This window comes from Scyliorhinus canicula, chromosome 10 (genome assembly GCF_902713615.1).
Source record: "Scyliorhinus canicula chromosome 10, sScyCan1.1, whole genome shotgun sequence".
Taxonomy (NCBI): Eukaryota; Metazoa; Chordata; class Chondrichthyes; order Carcharhiniformes; family Scyliorhinidae; genus Scyliorhinus; species Scyliorhinus canicula.
The window spans coordinates 49,757,944-49,773,684 of NC_052155.1; the positions used below are offsets into that span (position 1 = coordinate 49,757,944).

General features: G+C 49.4%; 1 protein-coding gene across 1 annotated transcript in view; it reads right to left on the reverse strand.

The window, feature by feature from the left end:
* LOC119972345 (unconventional myosin-Id-like) overlaps positions 1 to 15,741 on the reverse strand; it is a 218,448-nt gene that overhangs the window by 93,169 nt on the left and 109,538 nt on the right. The window contains exons 15-16 of the mRNA XM_038808882.1: positions 14,452 to 14,618; positions 680 to 887 (exon numbers count right to left, since the gene is read on the reverse strand). Coding sequence (XP_038664810.1) covers positions 680 to 887; positions 14,452 to 14,618 — 375 coding nt within the window. The remainder of the gene's footprint in view (positions 1 to 679; positions 888 to 14,451; positions 14,619 to 15,741) is intronic.

Sequence of the window (15,741 nt, forward strand, 5' to 3'; positions counted from 1 at the left end):
CCGAAGTCCTGCCCGCTCTTTGTTAGTCCCGCTGGCATAGACTAGGTCCCTTACCGGCGGAACCTGGCGGCGTGGGCGGGCTCCGGGGTCCTGGGGGGGCGCGGGGCGATCTGGCCCTGGGGGGTGTCCCCACGGTGGTCTGGCCCACGATCGGGGCCCACCGGTCTGCGGGTGGGCCTGTGCCGTGGGGGCACTCTTTTCCTACGCTTCAGCCGTGTCAGCCTCCGTGATGGCCGACGCGTAGGTGAACCTCCCCCCCCGCACATGCGCGGACTCTCGCCGGCTGGTGGAATCCCTTTGGCGCAAACCACTCCAGCGCCTTTGGGGCGGGCTGACGCCGGATTGGTTCACGCCACTACATCCCGCCGGGACCCCCTGCCCTGCCGGTTACGGGAGAATCCCACCCGATGAGTCTCATGGCCTCTCTCTGTGCTATAAAGCTTGACCGTTTACCCTGAGTGGCTGGTTTAGCACAGGGCTAAATCACTGGCTTTGAAAGCAGACCAAGGCAGGCCAGCAGCGCGGGTTCAATTCCCGTACCAGCCTCCCCGAACAGGTGCCGGAATGTGGCGACTAGGGGCTTTTCCCAGTAACTTAATTTGAAGCCTACTTGTGACAATAAGCGATTTTCATTTCATTTCATTTACTAGGTCACTCCAATCTAACATAATAACTTTACCTTTTGCAGGAAGAGCACAATGAAAGGAAGTGTTCCTGCTCGGACTGACTCCAGTCCAAACAGTGTCTGCGGCGTTCGAATGAATAGCTTTGTCTTCCCATAGGCGACATCCTGCTGGAAGCCATGCTGGTCTATAATCATACGGGTGGCTTCCAGATCTGTTGACATGAGGTGATTGGGCCAAGTGTACTCACAAATCATCTTATACCTGAAATGAGATATACATATTAAAGCATGCTCAATTGATTAACATACCTGATAGGACATACATTTCTAAATAACAAGGAGTACCTTCACTACTGGGGCCAAAAAGCTAATGTAATTGTTAGAAAGAATCGCAGGAATTTGAGGAGGAATTTTCTGACCCATATAGTAGGGGTTTGGAATTCACTGCCTGATAGGGCGGTAGAGGCAAAATTCCTCATCATATTTAAAATGTGCTTGGATATGCACTTCAAGTGTCATGACCTACCAGGCTATAGACCAAGAGTTGGAAAGTGGGATGAAGCAGGATAGCCTTTTCCCGGTCAGCATGGATAAATGGGCGGAATGGCCTCCTTCTGTGCCATAATTTTCTCAGACTTTTTAATGTGGCTGATGATGAAGGATTGCAATCCCTCTGTGGAAACCTCAGTAACCCTGTACCTTGAACTAGGCTGAATCCTACTACTGATTGACCAGGCAACCACGTTCGCGAATGGAATCTGGAGAGGGTAGCTCTGCCACTCCTGTTTCTCTCAGCTTCAAAGAAGTTTAGGGGAGATGGATGTTAGCTACCAGGTCCTCTAGAATGCATTTAATAAGGTTCCACACAAGATTATATTGGCATCAATGACGGCCCATAGAACTGGAGTTTACCTCATAATAAGGGTTGATAATTTGTTACAAGGTAGGAAAGAATAGAGATAAATGGTTGTTCTCTGCTTGATGGCTTGTGATGAGTGGATTTGTATTGGAACCACAGCTTTTCATTGTATATATTTTAATGGCTTGGAAGAAGAAGTAGAGAGTTATTTACTCTCTTATAGATAACATTAAGTTAGGAGGCACATTAACTTCCGTAGCTGGTAGCACAGTGTTACAAAGAAACATGGACAGACTACATGAATGGGGAAAACTGTGATGGATGAGTTCAACATGGAGAAGAGGGCCTGAGCAAGACTTATTGGATAGGGTAATAAAAACAGAAGATGCTGGAATTACTCAGTAGTTCTGGCAGCATCTGAAACATCATTAACACTTCAGGTCGGGCAGCACGGTGGCACAGTGGTTAGCATTGCTGCCTACGGCGCTGAGGACCCAGGTTCGAATCCCGGCCCTGGGTCACTGTCCGTGTGGAGTTTGCACATTCTCCCCGTGTTTGCGTGGGTTTCACCCCCACAACCCAAAAAAGATGTGCAGGATAGGTGGATTGGCCATGCTAAATTGCCCCTTAATTGGAAAAAATTGGGCACTCTAAATTAAAAAAAAAAAACACTTCAGGTCAAAGATCGAGGTTGGCTTGCTTCCACTCCAGTTGGAAGGGCTCTGAAATGGCTAAGTCCAATGCATGTTCTGCAGACTTTATCACATGCAGTTTAGGTGGTGTTGGCGAATTGGGTAGGTGGGTAGTTTGGATGTTCGTGTGCACTGGCTTTGCCTCTGAATTTTCCCACCAAATCTCTTGATGTGTTCAGTGGCTTCCCAAAAGAGTCTTCTCCATTTTGGACGGTCACAAGTCAGAGTCTCCCAGGAGTTGGTGGGAATGCTGGACCTCTTCATAGATGCTTTGAGGACATCCCTAAAGTGTTTCTGCTGTCCTCCTGCGAGTTTCCTGCACCGACCAAGTAGAGCAGTTGCTTCGGGAATGTGTCAGGAAAATGAAGCCAACGGATCTGGCTTTGAGTGATTAGTGCTTTGGTGCTGGGCATATTGGATTGGGAGAGGTTGCTTATGTTGGACAACCTTTCTTACGACTGGTTATGGTGGCACCACTGGTCATACTTTTCATGTGTTTTGGAGGCATCTGCTGTCGATCGTTCAAGTCGCCACAGCAAATAGGAGCAGGGGGACACTAAATGGCAATTTATCAAGGCCAATCCACCTAACCCATTCATCTTTAGACTGTGGGAGGAAAGCGGAGCATCCGGAGAAAGCCTATACAGACACGGGGAGAAAGTACAAACACCACAGAGACAAAACCCCCTAGTTGGTAAGTTGGGGTATTGCGGGGGTCCAGAGATCACAATGGGCGGTTGATAAATCAGGGCGGTATTTTAAAATGTCTCAGCTTGTCAATTCAGGAAATTAGGCTAAGTGAGGCCTCGGTAGGACGTTCCTTGACAAAGGCCAAAAAAGCTCCAGAGTCCTGTTCAATAGCGGGGTCATTGAGCACAAGAATCGGCAGGTCATGTTACAGTTGTATAGGACTTTGGTTAGGCCACATTTGGAATACTGCGTGCAGTTCTGATCGCCACATTACCAGAAGGATGTAGATGCTTTCGAGAGGGTGCAGAGGAGGTTCACCAGGATGTTGCCTGGTAAGGAGGGTGCTAGCTATGAAGAAAGGTTACATAGATTAGGACTGTTTTCGTTGGAGAGACGGAGGTTGAGGGGGGACCTGATTGTGGTCTACAAAATTATGAGAGGTATTGACAGGGTGGATAGCAACAAGCTTTTTCCAAGAGTGGGGGTGTCAATTACAAGCTGTTGTTGAAAATACAGAAAAATGTGTCATTTGAAACATGGAAGTCTGGCAATATCTGGTCTGAGAGAAACCTGAGATGATATAGGGAAATATCCCATAAAGGGTTAATAGCAGCTGCAAAGGACAGGATTATAAAATGCAGATTCTTTCTCTCAAGCAGGCTTAGCAAACACACAGGATTCTTGTATTAAGCTAAAAACAATGGTTCACACATTCATTGAAAGTAACTATCTTAGGAAGCATCTGGAAAAGGAAAGGATTAGGTTCAGTTGAATTTGGTGTCAATTCTAAGTGTGAAATTCTACTAACATCAAGTAAATGAAAGAAAATTGGAGACAACCTGTCTACGAGAAACATAATTTAAAGTCAAATCAAAGGCAAAGTTATGAGCTGGGGACAATTGGAAAATTAAACTATTGAAATGACAAGAATTAAAAGTGACACTCTTGAAACCAAAGCACTTTTGGATATCACAAAGGAACTTTAAACATCACAAAGGACAATGTAATCAGATCTGAGAGGTGAGGTTATGTCCAAAATGAATACTTAGTTGTATTATAATGTTTAGATCAAAGATACTTTTTAAAATCAAAGTGAAATAAGTTAATTTGTAATAAGGTCATAAAAACTGAACAACTACTAGAAAGAGAATATAAACCCAGAGCAGAAGCAGAGCAGAACTACAACTCAGAGAGAGAAGGAGCAAGAGAAGCAGATTTAGCTTTCACAGCTCGGTCATGGGAAAGACAAGACACACAGCCAAGCTTAAACAGCTATACATCTAAGGAAGACTAGAATTTAAACAGGAGTCAGAGTCAGCTGAGAGATAGCCAGCAGAGCCAGCTCTTATAGCTCAGTATATGGGATCGATAAGACATAACAACGAAGCTAACCAGCGAATACATCTCAAGAAGACCAGACTTTAAAGAAGATTGATTGTCAAGGTGGGCCTGTAGGTCCCTTCAACCAACCAGAAGGATCCAGAAGCAAGATCTTTTTACCTTTCTGTAAAGAAAGTGTTTGCAACTTTTAAAAGAAAAAATATAATATAAAATAACTTAACTTAACCTGAAAAAGTGGTTATTCCTAAAGTCTACTTTACTTACTTAGCAATGCAGGACCCAGGACATCGATGCTACTAAGTGGTAAGTGTGGTAGTATGACTAGGGGTATTGCGGTACCTGGAAGTGTGAGCTGCCATTGGTGCAGAGGACTCGCTGCCCATTGGCCCGGGTAAGTTATGTGCCTCTCAGCCGATTGGTGAGAGGTAGGTAGCTCCGCCTACGAGGCGGGATATAAGAACCCGTGCTTCCCGGCAGTCGGCCTTTCTTCTGTACGTCTGCTGCCCGGTACACTTCTTGTGTATTAAAACCTATCGTTCAGACTTCATCTACGTTTCGTGTCCATTGATTGTGCATCAATTTAATACACAAGATTTTAAAGAATGGAGCTTTGCATCAAGCCAGAGTGCCTTCGACTCAGCCCGCACGCAGCAAATGCAACAGTAGCATTTAAACACTGGCTGGCTTGCTTCAATAGCTACTTGGGTACAACCGAAAACGTCCTGACGAGGGAACAGAAATTGCACATCCTCCATTCGTGCATCGGCACCGCCGTGTACACGCTCATAGAGGACACAACAGACTATGATGCGGCCATGGACTTGCTTAAAGGACATTTCATCCGGCCGGTGAACCAGGTCTACGCTCGGCACTTACTGGCCACGAGGCAGCAATTTCCTGGTGAGTCTCTAGACGAATTTTACCAGGCCCTCCTCGTTCTGGGGAGGAATTGCGGCTGCCCACAAGTTTCTGCGGCCGAGCACATCGAACTTTTAATCAGAGACGCTTTCGTTGCGGGTATGCAATCTTCGCAGGTCCGGCAAAGACTTTTAGAGAAAGAGACTTTAAGCCTCACCGAGGCACGGGCCCTCTCCTCCTCCCTAGATGTTGCGAATCATAACGCCCGCGTGTACGCCTCCAACCGCGCGGCGGCCTCCGACCGCGCGGCGGCCCCCTGGGCAGCGTGGAATGCGACCCCCCTCACGTCCGCATACTCGGACCCCCGCCAGGCCTGCGCTGCAGGGCGCCCTGATAAACCCACGGGGTCCCACTGCTACTTTTGCGGCCAGGCAAAGCACCCATGCCAGCGCTGCCCGGCCCACTGTAAAGGCTGCGGCAAGAAGGGCCACTTTACGGCCGTCTGCCAATCAAAGATGGTCGCTGCGGGTCTCCCCCCTGCTCTCCTCAGGGGCTCCGTGCGGCCTGCGGACCTCGCTGCCCCCACCCCCACCGCCATGAGTGATTCCCGGGCGCCGCTATTTTGGGCCCCCGACTCCACGTGTGAGCCCTGGGCGCGGCCATTTTGTTCACCCTCCACCACTTGCGGCCAACGAGCGCCGCCATCTTGGATCGGCACCGAGGACCCCGCAGGCGAATGCTTTCTGCCAGATGAGGACTCGGAGCTCCTGCCACGACTTTCCTCAGTCACATTGGACCAGTCGCAGCCTCGCACGCTATCCACGGCAACTGCGAAGATCCTTCTCAATGTCCACGAGACAAGCTGCCTGCTGGAGTTTCGTCCACCCCGCCACGGTAAGACACTGCACGTCCCGTTTGCCCGGTAAAACAAAAAATCGCTCTGGCCTCCGGTTCGCACTCGGTCCAGATCACAGGGTGCTGCACAACAGACCTCACGGCCCAGGGGAGGGAGTTTAAAAACTACAAGCTCCTCGTCCTTCCCCACCTCTGCGCGGCAGCACTCCTGGGGTTAGATTTCCAGTGCAACCTGCAGAGCTTAACGTTCAAATTTGGCGGCCCAATGCCCCCCCTTACTGTCTGTAGCCTCGCTTGCCTCACGGCCAATCCCCCGTCCTTGTTTGCAAACCTCACCCCGGATTGCAAACCCGTCGCCACCAGGAGCAGACGGTACAGTGCCCAGGACCGGACCTTTATCAGGTCCGAAGGCCAAAGGCTTCTGAAGGAAGGGGTTATCGAGGCTAGCAACAGCCCCTGGCGAGCACAAGTGCTGGTGGTCAAGACCGGGGAGAAAAATAGGATGGTCATAGACTACAGTCAGACCATCAACAGGTTTACGCAGCTGGACGCGTACCCTCTCCCACGTATCTCCGACCTGGTCAACAGGATCGCGCAGTACAAGGTCTTCCAAACGGTGGACCTTAAGTCCACCAACCATGAGCTCCCCATCCGCGCGAGTGACCAAACGTACACTGCATTAGAAGCGGATGGGCGACTCTACCACTTTCTAAGGGTTCCCTTTGGTGTCACGAACGGGGTCTTGGTCTTCCAATGGGAGATGGACCGAATGGTCGACCAATACGGTTTACGGGCAACCTTCCCGTATCTCGATAATGTCACCATCTGCGGCCACGAGCAGCAGGACCATGACACCAACCTCCGAAAATTCCTCCGTACCGCAAAACTCCTTAATCTGACCTAGAACAAGGATAAATGCGTATTTAGCACCGACCGTCTAGCCATCCTCAGTACTGCGTAATGCAGTAATAGGCCCCGACCCCGAACGCATGCGCCCTCTAATTGAGCTTCCCCTCCCCTACTCCCTCAAAAGCCCTCAAGCGCTGTTTGGGCTTCTTTTCATATTACGCCCAGTGGATCCCCAATTACGCCGACAAAGCCCGTCCACTCATCCAATCCACCACGTTTCCCCTGTCGATGGAGGCCCGCCAGGCCTTTAGCCACATCAAAGCAGACATTGCAAAGGACACGATGCGTGCTATCAAAGAGTCCCTCCCCTTCCAAGTCGAGAGCGAAGCGTCTGATGTAGCCCTGGCGGCCACAATCAATCAAGCGGGCAGACCCGTGGCCTTCTTCTCCCGTACCCTCCACGCTTCCGAAATCCGCCACTCATCAGTCGAGAAGAAAGCACAGGCCATAGTCGAAGCTGTGCGACATTGGAGGCATTGTCTGGCCGGCAGGAGGTTTACCCTCCTCACAGACCAACGGTCAGTGGCTTTCATGTTCGACAACGCACAGAGGGGCAAGATAAAGAACGACAAGATCTTGCGGTGGAGGATTGAGTTGTCCACCTGCAACTATGACATCTTGTATCATCCTGGGAAGTTAAACGAGCCTCCCGATGCCCTGTCCCGCGGCACCTGTGCCAACGCACAAGTGGACCGCCTCCGAACCCTCCATGCGGACCACTGCCACCCGGGGGTCACCCACCTTTTGCACTTCATAAAGACCCGAAACCTGCCCTACTCCATCGAGAAGGTCAGGACAGTGACCAGGGAATGCCACATCTGCGCAGAGTGCAAGCCGCACTTCTACCGCCATGAGCAAGCGCATCTGATAAAGGCTTCCTGCCCCTTTGAACGTCTCAGCATGGACTTCAAAGGTCCCCTCCCCTCCGACCACCGAAACACGTACTTCCTCAACGTGATTGACGAGTGCTCCCGCTTCCCCTTCGCCATCCCCTGCCCTGACATGACCATGACCACCATTATTAAAGCTCTACACACCATCTTCTCCCTGTTCGGTTTACCCGCTTTCATCCATAGCGATAGGGGGTCCTCCTTTATGAGTGACGAGCTGCGTCAATTCCTGCTCAGCAGGGGCATCGCCTCCAGCAGGATGACCAGTTACAACCACCATGCAGCACGGTAGCATGGTGGTTAGCATAAATGCTTCACAGCTCCAGGGTCCCAGGTTCGATTCCCGGCTGGGTCATTGTCTGTGCGAAGTCTGCACGTCCTCCCCGTGTGTGCGTGGGTTTCCTCCGGGTGCTCCGGTTTCCTCCCACAATCCAAAGATGTGCAGGTTAGGTGGATTGGCCATGCTAAATTGCCCGTAGTGTCCTAAAAAGTAAGGTTAAGGGGGGGGGGGGGTTGTTGGGTTACGGGTATAGGGTGGATACGTGGGTTTGAGTAGGGTGATCATGGCTCGGCACAACATAGAGGGCCGAAGGGCCTGTTCTGTGCTGTACTGTTCTATGTTCTATAACCCCCGGGGTAACGGTCAGGTCGCGAGGGAGAACGGGGCGGTCTGGAAGACCGTCCTGCTGGCCCTATGGTCCAGAAATCTCCCAGTCTTCCATTGGCAAGAGGTCCTCCCAGACGTCCTCCATTCTATCCGGTCACTTCTCTGTACCCCCACTGACCAAACACCTCACGAACGCCTTCTTGTTTTTCCCAGGAAGTCTTCCTCAGGGACCCCACTCACGACCTGGCCCATCCTGCTCCAGAAGCACGTGCGGGAGCACAAGTCGGACCCGCGGGTCGAAAGAGTCCAGCTACTCCACGCGTACCCGCAATACGCGTACACGGTCTCCCTTCAGTACCTGGCACTGCCCCCCCCGGATCCCGGTCACACCCCCCGGCACCAGCACCCCCCCCCCCCCGACCCCAACTGCCCCCAGCACGCCCGGCCTGGCCCCCGCTAGCTCCGACCAGGGGTACGGACACAGGAACAGGATCATCGCTCCCGGAGTCACGGACGACCACCACTCCAACGTCGTCGGCACAGCTACGCAGGTCAAGCAGGACATCCAAAGCGCCCGATCGACTGATTGAATCGATGTTGCGGGCCAGTGGGCAGCCATCAATGCAATGGTACGACCTAAACATCTCTAGTCATACTATCAGTCTCTCACGTACTCACGGGACACGCCCCCCCCCCATGTCCGCGTTTCCCGTAACAACAACCCCCCCCCCCGGTTCTTTTTCAACAAGGGGTGAATGTGGTAGAATGACTAGGGGTATTACGATACCTGGAATTGTGAGCTGCTGTTGGTGCAGAGGACTCGCTGCCTATTGGCCCAGGTAAGTCATGTGCCTCTCAGCCGATTGGCTAAGAGGTAGGTAGCTCCTCCTATGAGGCGGGATATAAGAACCCGTGCTTCCCGGCAGTCGGCCTTTCTTCTGTACGTCTGCTGCCAGGTACACTTCTTGTGTATTAAAGCCTATCATTCAGACTTCATCTACTTTTCGTGTCCATTAATTGTGCATCAGTAAGTAAATCTTCGATGAATGTATGGGTTATACCGGGGGATATCTTGAAAATATAGTTTGACCTGAATAGCACCCACTGAAGCCTGCATCAGAGTCAACGAGTGAGAATCCCTGTTCAACATTTAGAATTTTGGTATAGGGGGAATTCTAAGAATAGCGGTGAGTTTTCAAAAACAAAGGGGTCACGAATTCAAGGTGAGAGTGGGAAAGTTTAAGGGAGATGTCCGTGGAAAGTGTTTTACGCAGAGGGTGATGGGTGCCTGGAACGCTTTGCCAGCGGAGGTGGTAGAGGCGGGCATGATAGCGGGGAACAGAGGGAAGTAGATCTTTGGAAAATAGGTAACAGGTTTAGATAAAGGATCTGGATCGGCGCAGGCTGGGAGGGCCGAAGGGCCTGTTCCTGTGCTGTAATTTTCTTTGTTCTTTTTGTTCTTTGTTCTCGTCGCAGCAGACACTGACAAACACCCCGCTAAATGTGCCCAAAACAGGACTCTATGTTTCTTTTATGTTAAATTGCACCCCATGATGATCATAGCATCCTTGAGATGCCTTGACAAGCACTCACTCTTCTTCCCAGATAAAGGTTATTGTGCAGCTGTGCCAGGAGTGTAACTCTGCCACATTTCAGAATTTCAATAAGGATTTCAGCTGCCTCAGGGGCTTCTTGTTTTTCAGCTGTTCAATTGCATTTTCAGCTTTGCGCTGGACCGGGGATGCACTGAGACCAAGCTGGACGTGATATTTTATTCATTTTTTCCGTGGATGTGTACCTCATTGGCTGGGCCTAATTGTCCTTAAGGGGATGGTGGTGAACCGCATTCTTTTTTTAATATAAATTTAGTGTACCCAATTCATTTTTACCAACTAAGGGGCAATTTAGCGTGGCCAATCCACCTCAACTACTGCACATCTTTGGGATGTGGGGGAAAAACCCACGGGGAGAATGTGCAAACTCCACACAGACAGTGATCCAGAGCCGGGATCGAATCTGGGACCTTGGTGCCATGAGCCTGCAGGGCTAACCCACTGCGCCACCATGCTGCCCGGTGAACCGCATTCTTGAACCCCTGCAGTTTATGTGGTGTAGGTGTGCCCGGAGTGTTGTAGATGAGGTAAGGATAACTGATAACTGAAGGAAGACAGAACTGTAATAGACTGAGTAAGTGGAAGGGGGGGGGGGGGGAAGGGGAAAGCGGGAAGGGGGGAGGAAAACATCTACAAGATACGTTGCAGCAACTCACCAAGGCTCCTTCAACAACATCCTCCCAAAACTGGAACGTCTACCTCCCAGAGTTATGACACATAGGAACACCATTATTTGAATGTTCCCCTACATGCCTGACTTGGAACGATATCGCCATACCTTCACTATTGCTGAGTCAAAATCCTGGAACATCCTTCCTATCAGCACTGTGGGTATATCTACACCACAGAGACTGCAGTGGTTGACCACCACCTTCTCAAGGGCAATTAGTGATGGGCAATAAATGCTCGCCTAGCCAATGACACGCTAAAAAAAAACCATCAGAAAATAGGGAAAGTAGACTGAAGAGGAGAAGAGATTAACTAACAAAAGATTTCATGGTTCAAAAGGCAAAGTGAGTGGCAATGGTTGTAGTAAAGAAGCAAAGGGTCTGTCCAGAGTGAGTGTGAATGGCAGAATGATGAACATGATATCCAAAAGCAAAAACATGAAAAATAAGATTAAGACTGCCACATGCCAAAAAGACAACCAGAACAAAATGGGGGACAGAGTTTACAGTCTGAAATTATTGAACTCAGTGTTGATTTTGAAGGCCATCAAGTGCTTAATCAAAAATGAGCTGCTGAGCCTCAAGTTTTTGTTCTTTGGGACAGTGTAGCAGACGGAAGTGTCAGCATGAGGCTGGAGAATCGAAATGACAGGTAACCAGAAGTGTGGGGTCATACTTGCAGACTAAAAGGTGCTGTTGTGCAAAGCGGTTACCCAGTCTGCATTTGGTCTCCTCAGTATAGAGGTGAAAGCATTGTGAGCAGCGAAAACGGTATACCAAATTGAAAGAAGAACATGTAAATCGCTGCTTCACTTGGAAGGGCATAATGACAGGGGAGAGGAGAGGTGGAGATGTGTTTGGTGGTGGCATCACGCTGGAGGTGGCAAGATGATTGATTGGAGGCCGATGAGGTGAAGGGTGAGGACAAGTGTATCCCTATCGCAGTTGTTGAAGGGATGGGAAGGTGTGAGAGCAGAAGTGGAAGAAAGTACTGGACACAGTTGAGGACCCTGTCACCCATAGCGGAAGAATCTTTAGTTGAGGAAAAAGGAAGACATATCAGACGCACTGTTATGGAAGGTTGTATCATTGGACTAGATAGAGATAGAGAAACTGGGAGAATGGAATGTAGACCTGACAAGAATGGGGTTTAAGGAACTTGGGTCGAATGATTGATACTAACTGAACAATAAGAAGTAACTTTGCAAAGCTCCACAGTTTTACATTACATAGAATTTACAGTGCAGAAGGAGGCCATTCAGCCCATCGAGTCTGCACCGGCTCTTGGAAAGAGCACCCTACCCAAGGTCAACACCTCCACCCTATCCCCATAACCCAGTAACCCCACCCAACACTAAGGGCAATTTTGGACACTAAGGGCAATTTATCATGGCCAATCCGCCTAACCTGCACATCTTTGGACTGTGGGAGGAAACCGGAGCACCCGGAGGAAACCCACGCACACACGGGGAGGATGTGCAGACTCCACACAGACAGTGACCCAAGCCGGAATCGAACCTGGGATCCTGGAGCTGTGAAGCGATTGTGCTATCCACAATGCTACCGTGCTGCCCGTTGTAGATAGCAGTTCCATTCTGGGAACATAGAAAGATTAGAACCAGCAATAGGTTATCAACTCCTTCGGCCTGTTCCATCATTCAATGATTTGATTTGATTTGATATGTACCTGAGCTCCATACACCTTTCTTTGCTCCATATTCTTTTGTACCCTTGCCAAACAAAAATCCATTTTTCAGTGATGAAATGAAAATCACTTATTGTCACGAGTAGGCTTCAATTAAGTTACTGTGAAAAACCCCTAGTCGCCACATTCTGGCGCCTGTTCGGGGAGGCTGATACGGGAATTGAACCGTGCTGCTGGCCTGCCTTGGTCTGCTTTAAAAGCCAGCGATTTAGCCCGGTGTGCTAGAATGCTGTAACTGACCACGCCTCCAGAGCCTTTCTGGGAGAGTTCCCGATTTCTATCACCTTTGTGTATTTCCTGATCTCATTCCTGAATGATCGACCTTCTGCTTTAAGATGATGCCCTCTTGTTCTTGATTCCCAGCAAATGAAATAGTTTCTTCCTGGATGCCCCAAAATCTCACCTCTGCCAATCTGCATCTAATCTCTGTGCACATCAATTACATCCTCAAATTGACATAGAAACCCTACATGTGGCGGTAGCTCGCTCAATTGTTTGCTTTAGGTTGATCATCAGCATGTTAGGCCTCAACAAACATCTAAATATATTAAAGGGTGGTATGTATTTGTTGTATACCCGAATCTGGAAAAGAGAGTGAGAATCTGAATGAGAGTGGAACAAGGTTATGAGAGATTTGGAAAATGAGAAATATAAGGTTAAACATGTTGGAGGACAGGAAGTTGGAAGAGGTGATTGGTTATAGTGGTTTTGGTTATAAGGAAACAACATAGCATATAGGGCGGGATTCTCTGACCCCGCACTGGGTCGGAGAATCGCCGGGGGACTGCACTAATCGCGCCACACCACCCCAACGCCGGGACGTGATTCTCCGCAGAACGGAGAATCGGCGCCATTGGGGCTGGCGTGGTTGGCGCAGCGCCGGTTGGGGGCCGCTCTACGTGGCCCCCACACGATTCTTCGGCCCGGATGGGCCAAGCCGTTAAAAAAACCCCCCCCGCCATTCTACCATGCTCTGAGCCGGCGGGACATCGGCGTTGAAGGATCCGGGACAGCCTGTGGGGGGGAGGAGTGGTCTGACCCTGGGGGTGCCTCCGATGTGGCCTGGCCCGCGATCGGGACCCACTGATCAGCGGGCCGGCCTCTCTGTCTCCCGGCCTCCTTTCTTCTGTGCCAGCACCTGTACTCCTGCGCCATGTTGGGTAGGGGCCAGCGCAGACAAGGGAGACAGAGAGGCGCCGGTTGGACTGCGCATGCGCGGGTTCGCGCCGGACCCACTGCTCAGGCGCGCATCCCCCGGTGCCCATTCCACGGCCGGATCAGCAGCTGGAATGTGTGAACCGCTCCAGTGCCCTGCTGGCCCCCTGTAGGGGCCAGAATTGCTGATCCTGGGGCCGCGTTGACGCCGTCGAGAAACGCAACAACATTTCTGACGGCGTCAACACTTAGCCTCAGGATCAGAGAATCCCGCCCATGATGCTTGTAAACAAAATGGTGTATTTAGCTGAATGGGATTGCAATTAGAGATCTCTGTCTTATTGATATGAACTGGGCAGATGGGATGATCTCTATTAATTGCAAATGAATTGTGTTTACATTTTTGCAGATGGTGGGCATTAACTGGGGATTCACTTGTGCTTCTATAAATAGGAACTGATTGAAGTTGTGATGGCTAGATAAGGAGAAGCTTGGGTAATATGAATCTCTGCAAATAAAAGCTTATTATAGTTGTGTAGATTGGCTCAATTTTTATTTTTCACTACCCATCTTTCTGGAAAAGGGACAATCTCGACACTGGTCAGGTATGGCCGGGATACAACCAAAATTGGGTCTTGTGCCTCATTTAAATTAAACCAGCAAGCTGCAAAGTTCCCTATATTACAACAGCAATGATACTTTAAAAGTACCTAAATTGGCATATTCTGTCAGTCGTAAAAGACGCTATTTGAATGAAAGTTCCTAATTTCTTTTAAAAGCAATCAACATTGTATATTGACCTTTATCTATAAAATCCTACAGGATTTCCTTAAACTATCATCACAGCCAAAAGATAGATTTACCAATGTACTGAGGAGTAGAACTAGACAGAAACTGCAGATTCAGTCTCATTCCCTTTAAATGGATGCCCAATATTCCACTGCTATGCCTGTAAACATCGTGACATACCAGAATAGGACTTACCTTAGCAGGAAGCGCTCATACGGCTGTCGGTAAGCAAATCCTGCTCGCCTCACGCGTACATTTTCCAGCAGTCCCAAATATTCCACCTGGTGTCTGCAACGCTCATAATCAAAGATTACAGGAGATTTCTGGTCATTGGGTTTGATGCATCGCACATAGTAGGGTTCCTGGAAAGGGGCAAGAGGCAGATTATTAGAATATCATTGCAAGGATTGCTGCTTACATGTATTACCAACTTAATTCATGTCCATCATCGCAATGGTCCAAATACCTTCCCACTCACCATCTTAGTATAGAACCTCAGTAAGCCAAGCCATCCCTATTGTATAAAGCCTGAAGAGACCAAACCCTTTCCTATCCACTAGATAATACTCCTTCCTGTTTACTTGCATTGTCTAGAGTCCCAATATGTTCAGAGCATTCCCAGTCACTCAAATCCAAATAGACCATACTCCTTCTGTTCACTCCATTGTATGCAACCAAATGGAACAAAATGTTTCCTACTCACCCCCACCGTCACCAGCACATCAAACTGCTTTCTATTGAATTCATAACACAGAATCCAAGTTAACCACAACAAAATATCCTTCCATCTCCACACCAGGAAACACAGGAAGAGAACAAACAGCCAACAACGTAAGACTGCTTTTATTGTTCCATGTACTAATTATTAATGCTTCCAAAAGTTGAGGAGTCTGGGAAGCTTATATGTTTGCATTGCCTCACCACATTTCCTGAACAATGGTGCACATTCTTTCAAAATGAATGTTGGTCTTTTCAGTCTCCTCATATGAAAGTAAAAAATAAGCTAGCATGGGACAAGAAAAGGCCATTTGGTCAGTTAGCCAACTCCTTCCAAAAGATCATGTAAACCTAAACTATTTTGAACTGTACCCTGCCAATTTTGTTTGCTCCCAAAGATGCGGGACGCGATATAACCAAATTTGTTCCAAGTGTGGTAGCGAGCAGGAAATGCCAAGAGTTTCCCAACAGTTAATTAGGCCACTTCATGGAACCTCACCGGCTTCATGCTGCAAATGACTGTCCCGCTGGCTAATTTGCCACTAACAGGGGGGAGCAGCACTTAAATCAATCCCACAGAGCAAACATCAGACAGCACGCAGCCATGCCTCCACGCAGACCAGCTCCACAATTTGGGGTTGTTGACCTGGCCAGACTAATGGACACAATGGAGTCAAGACTGGACAGCCTGTTCCCCTGAGGGGGTTGGAGGGCCAGCCACAGGGCAGTCAGTGCTGCCTGGGATGCAGTGGCAGGGACTGTCAGCTC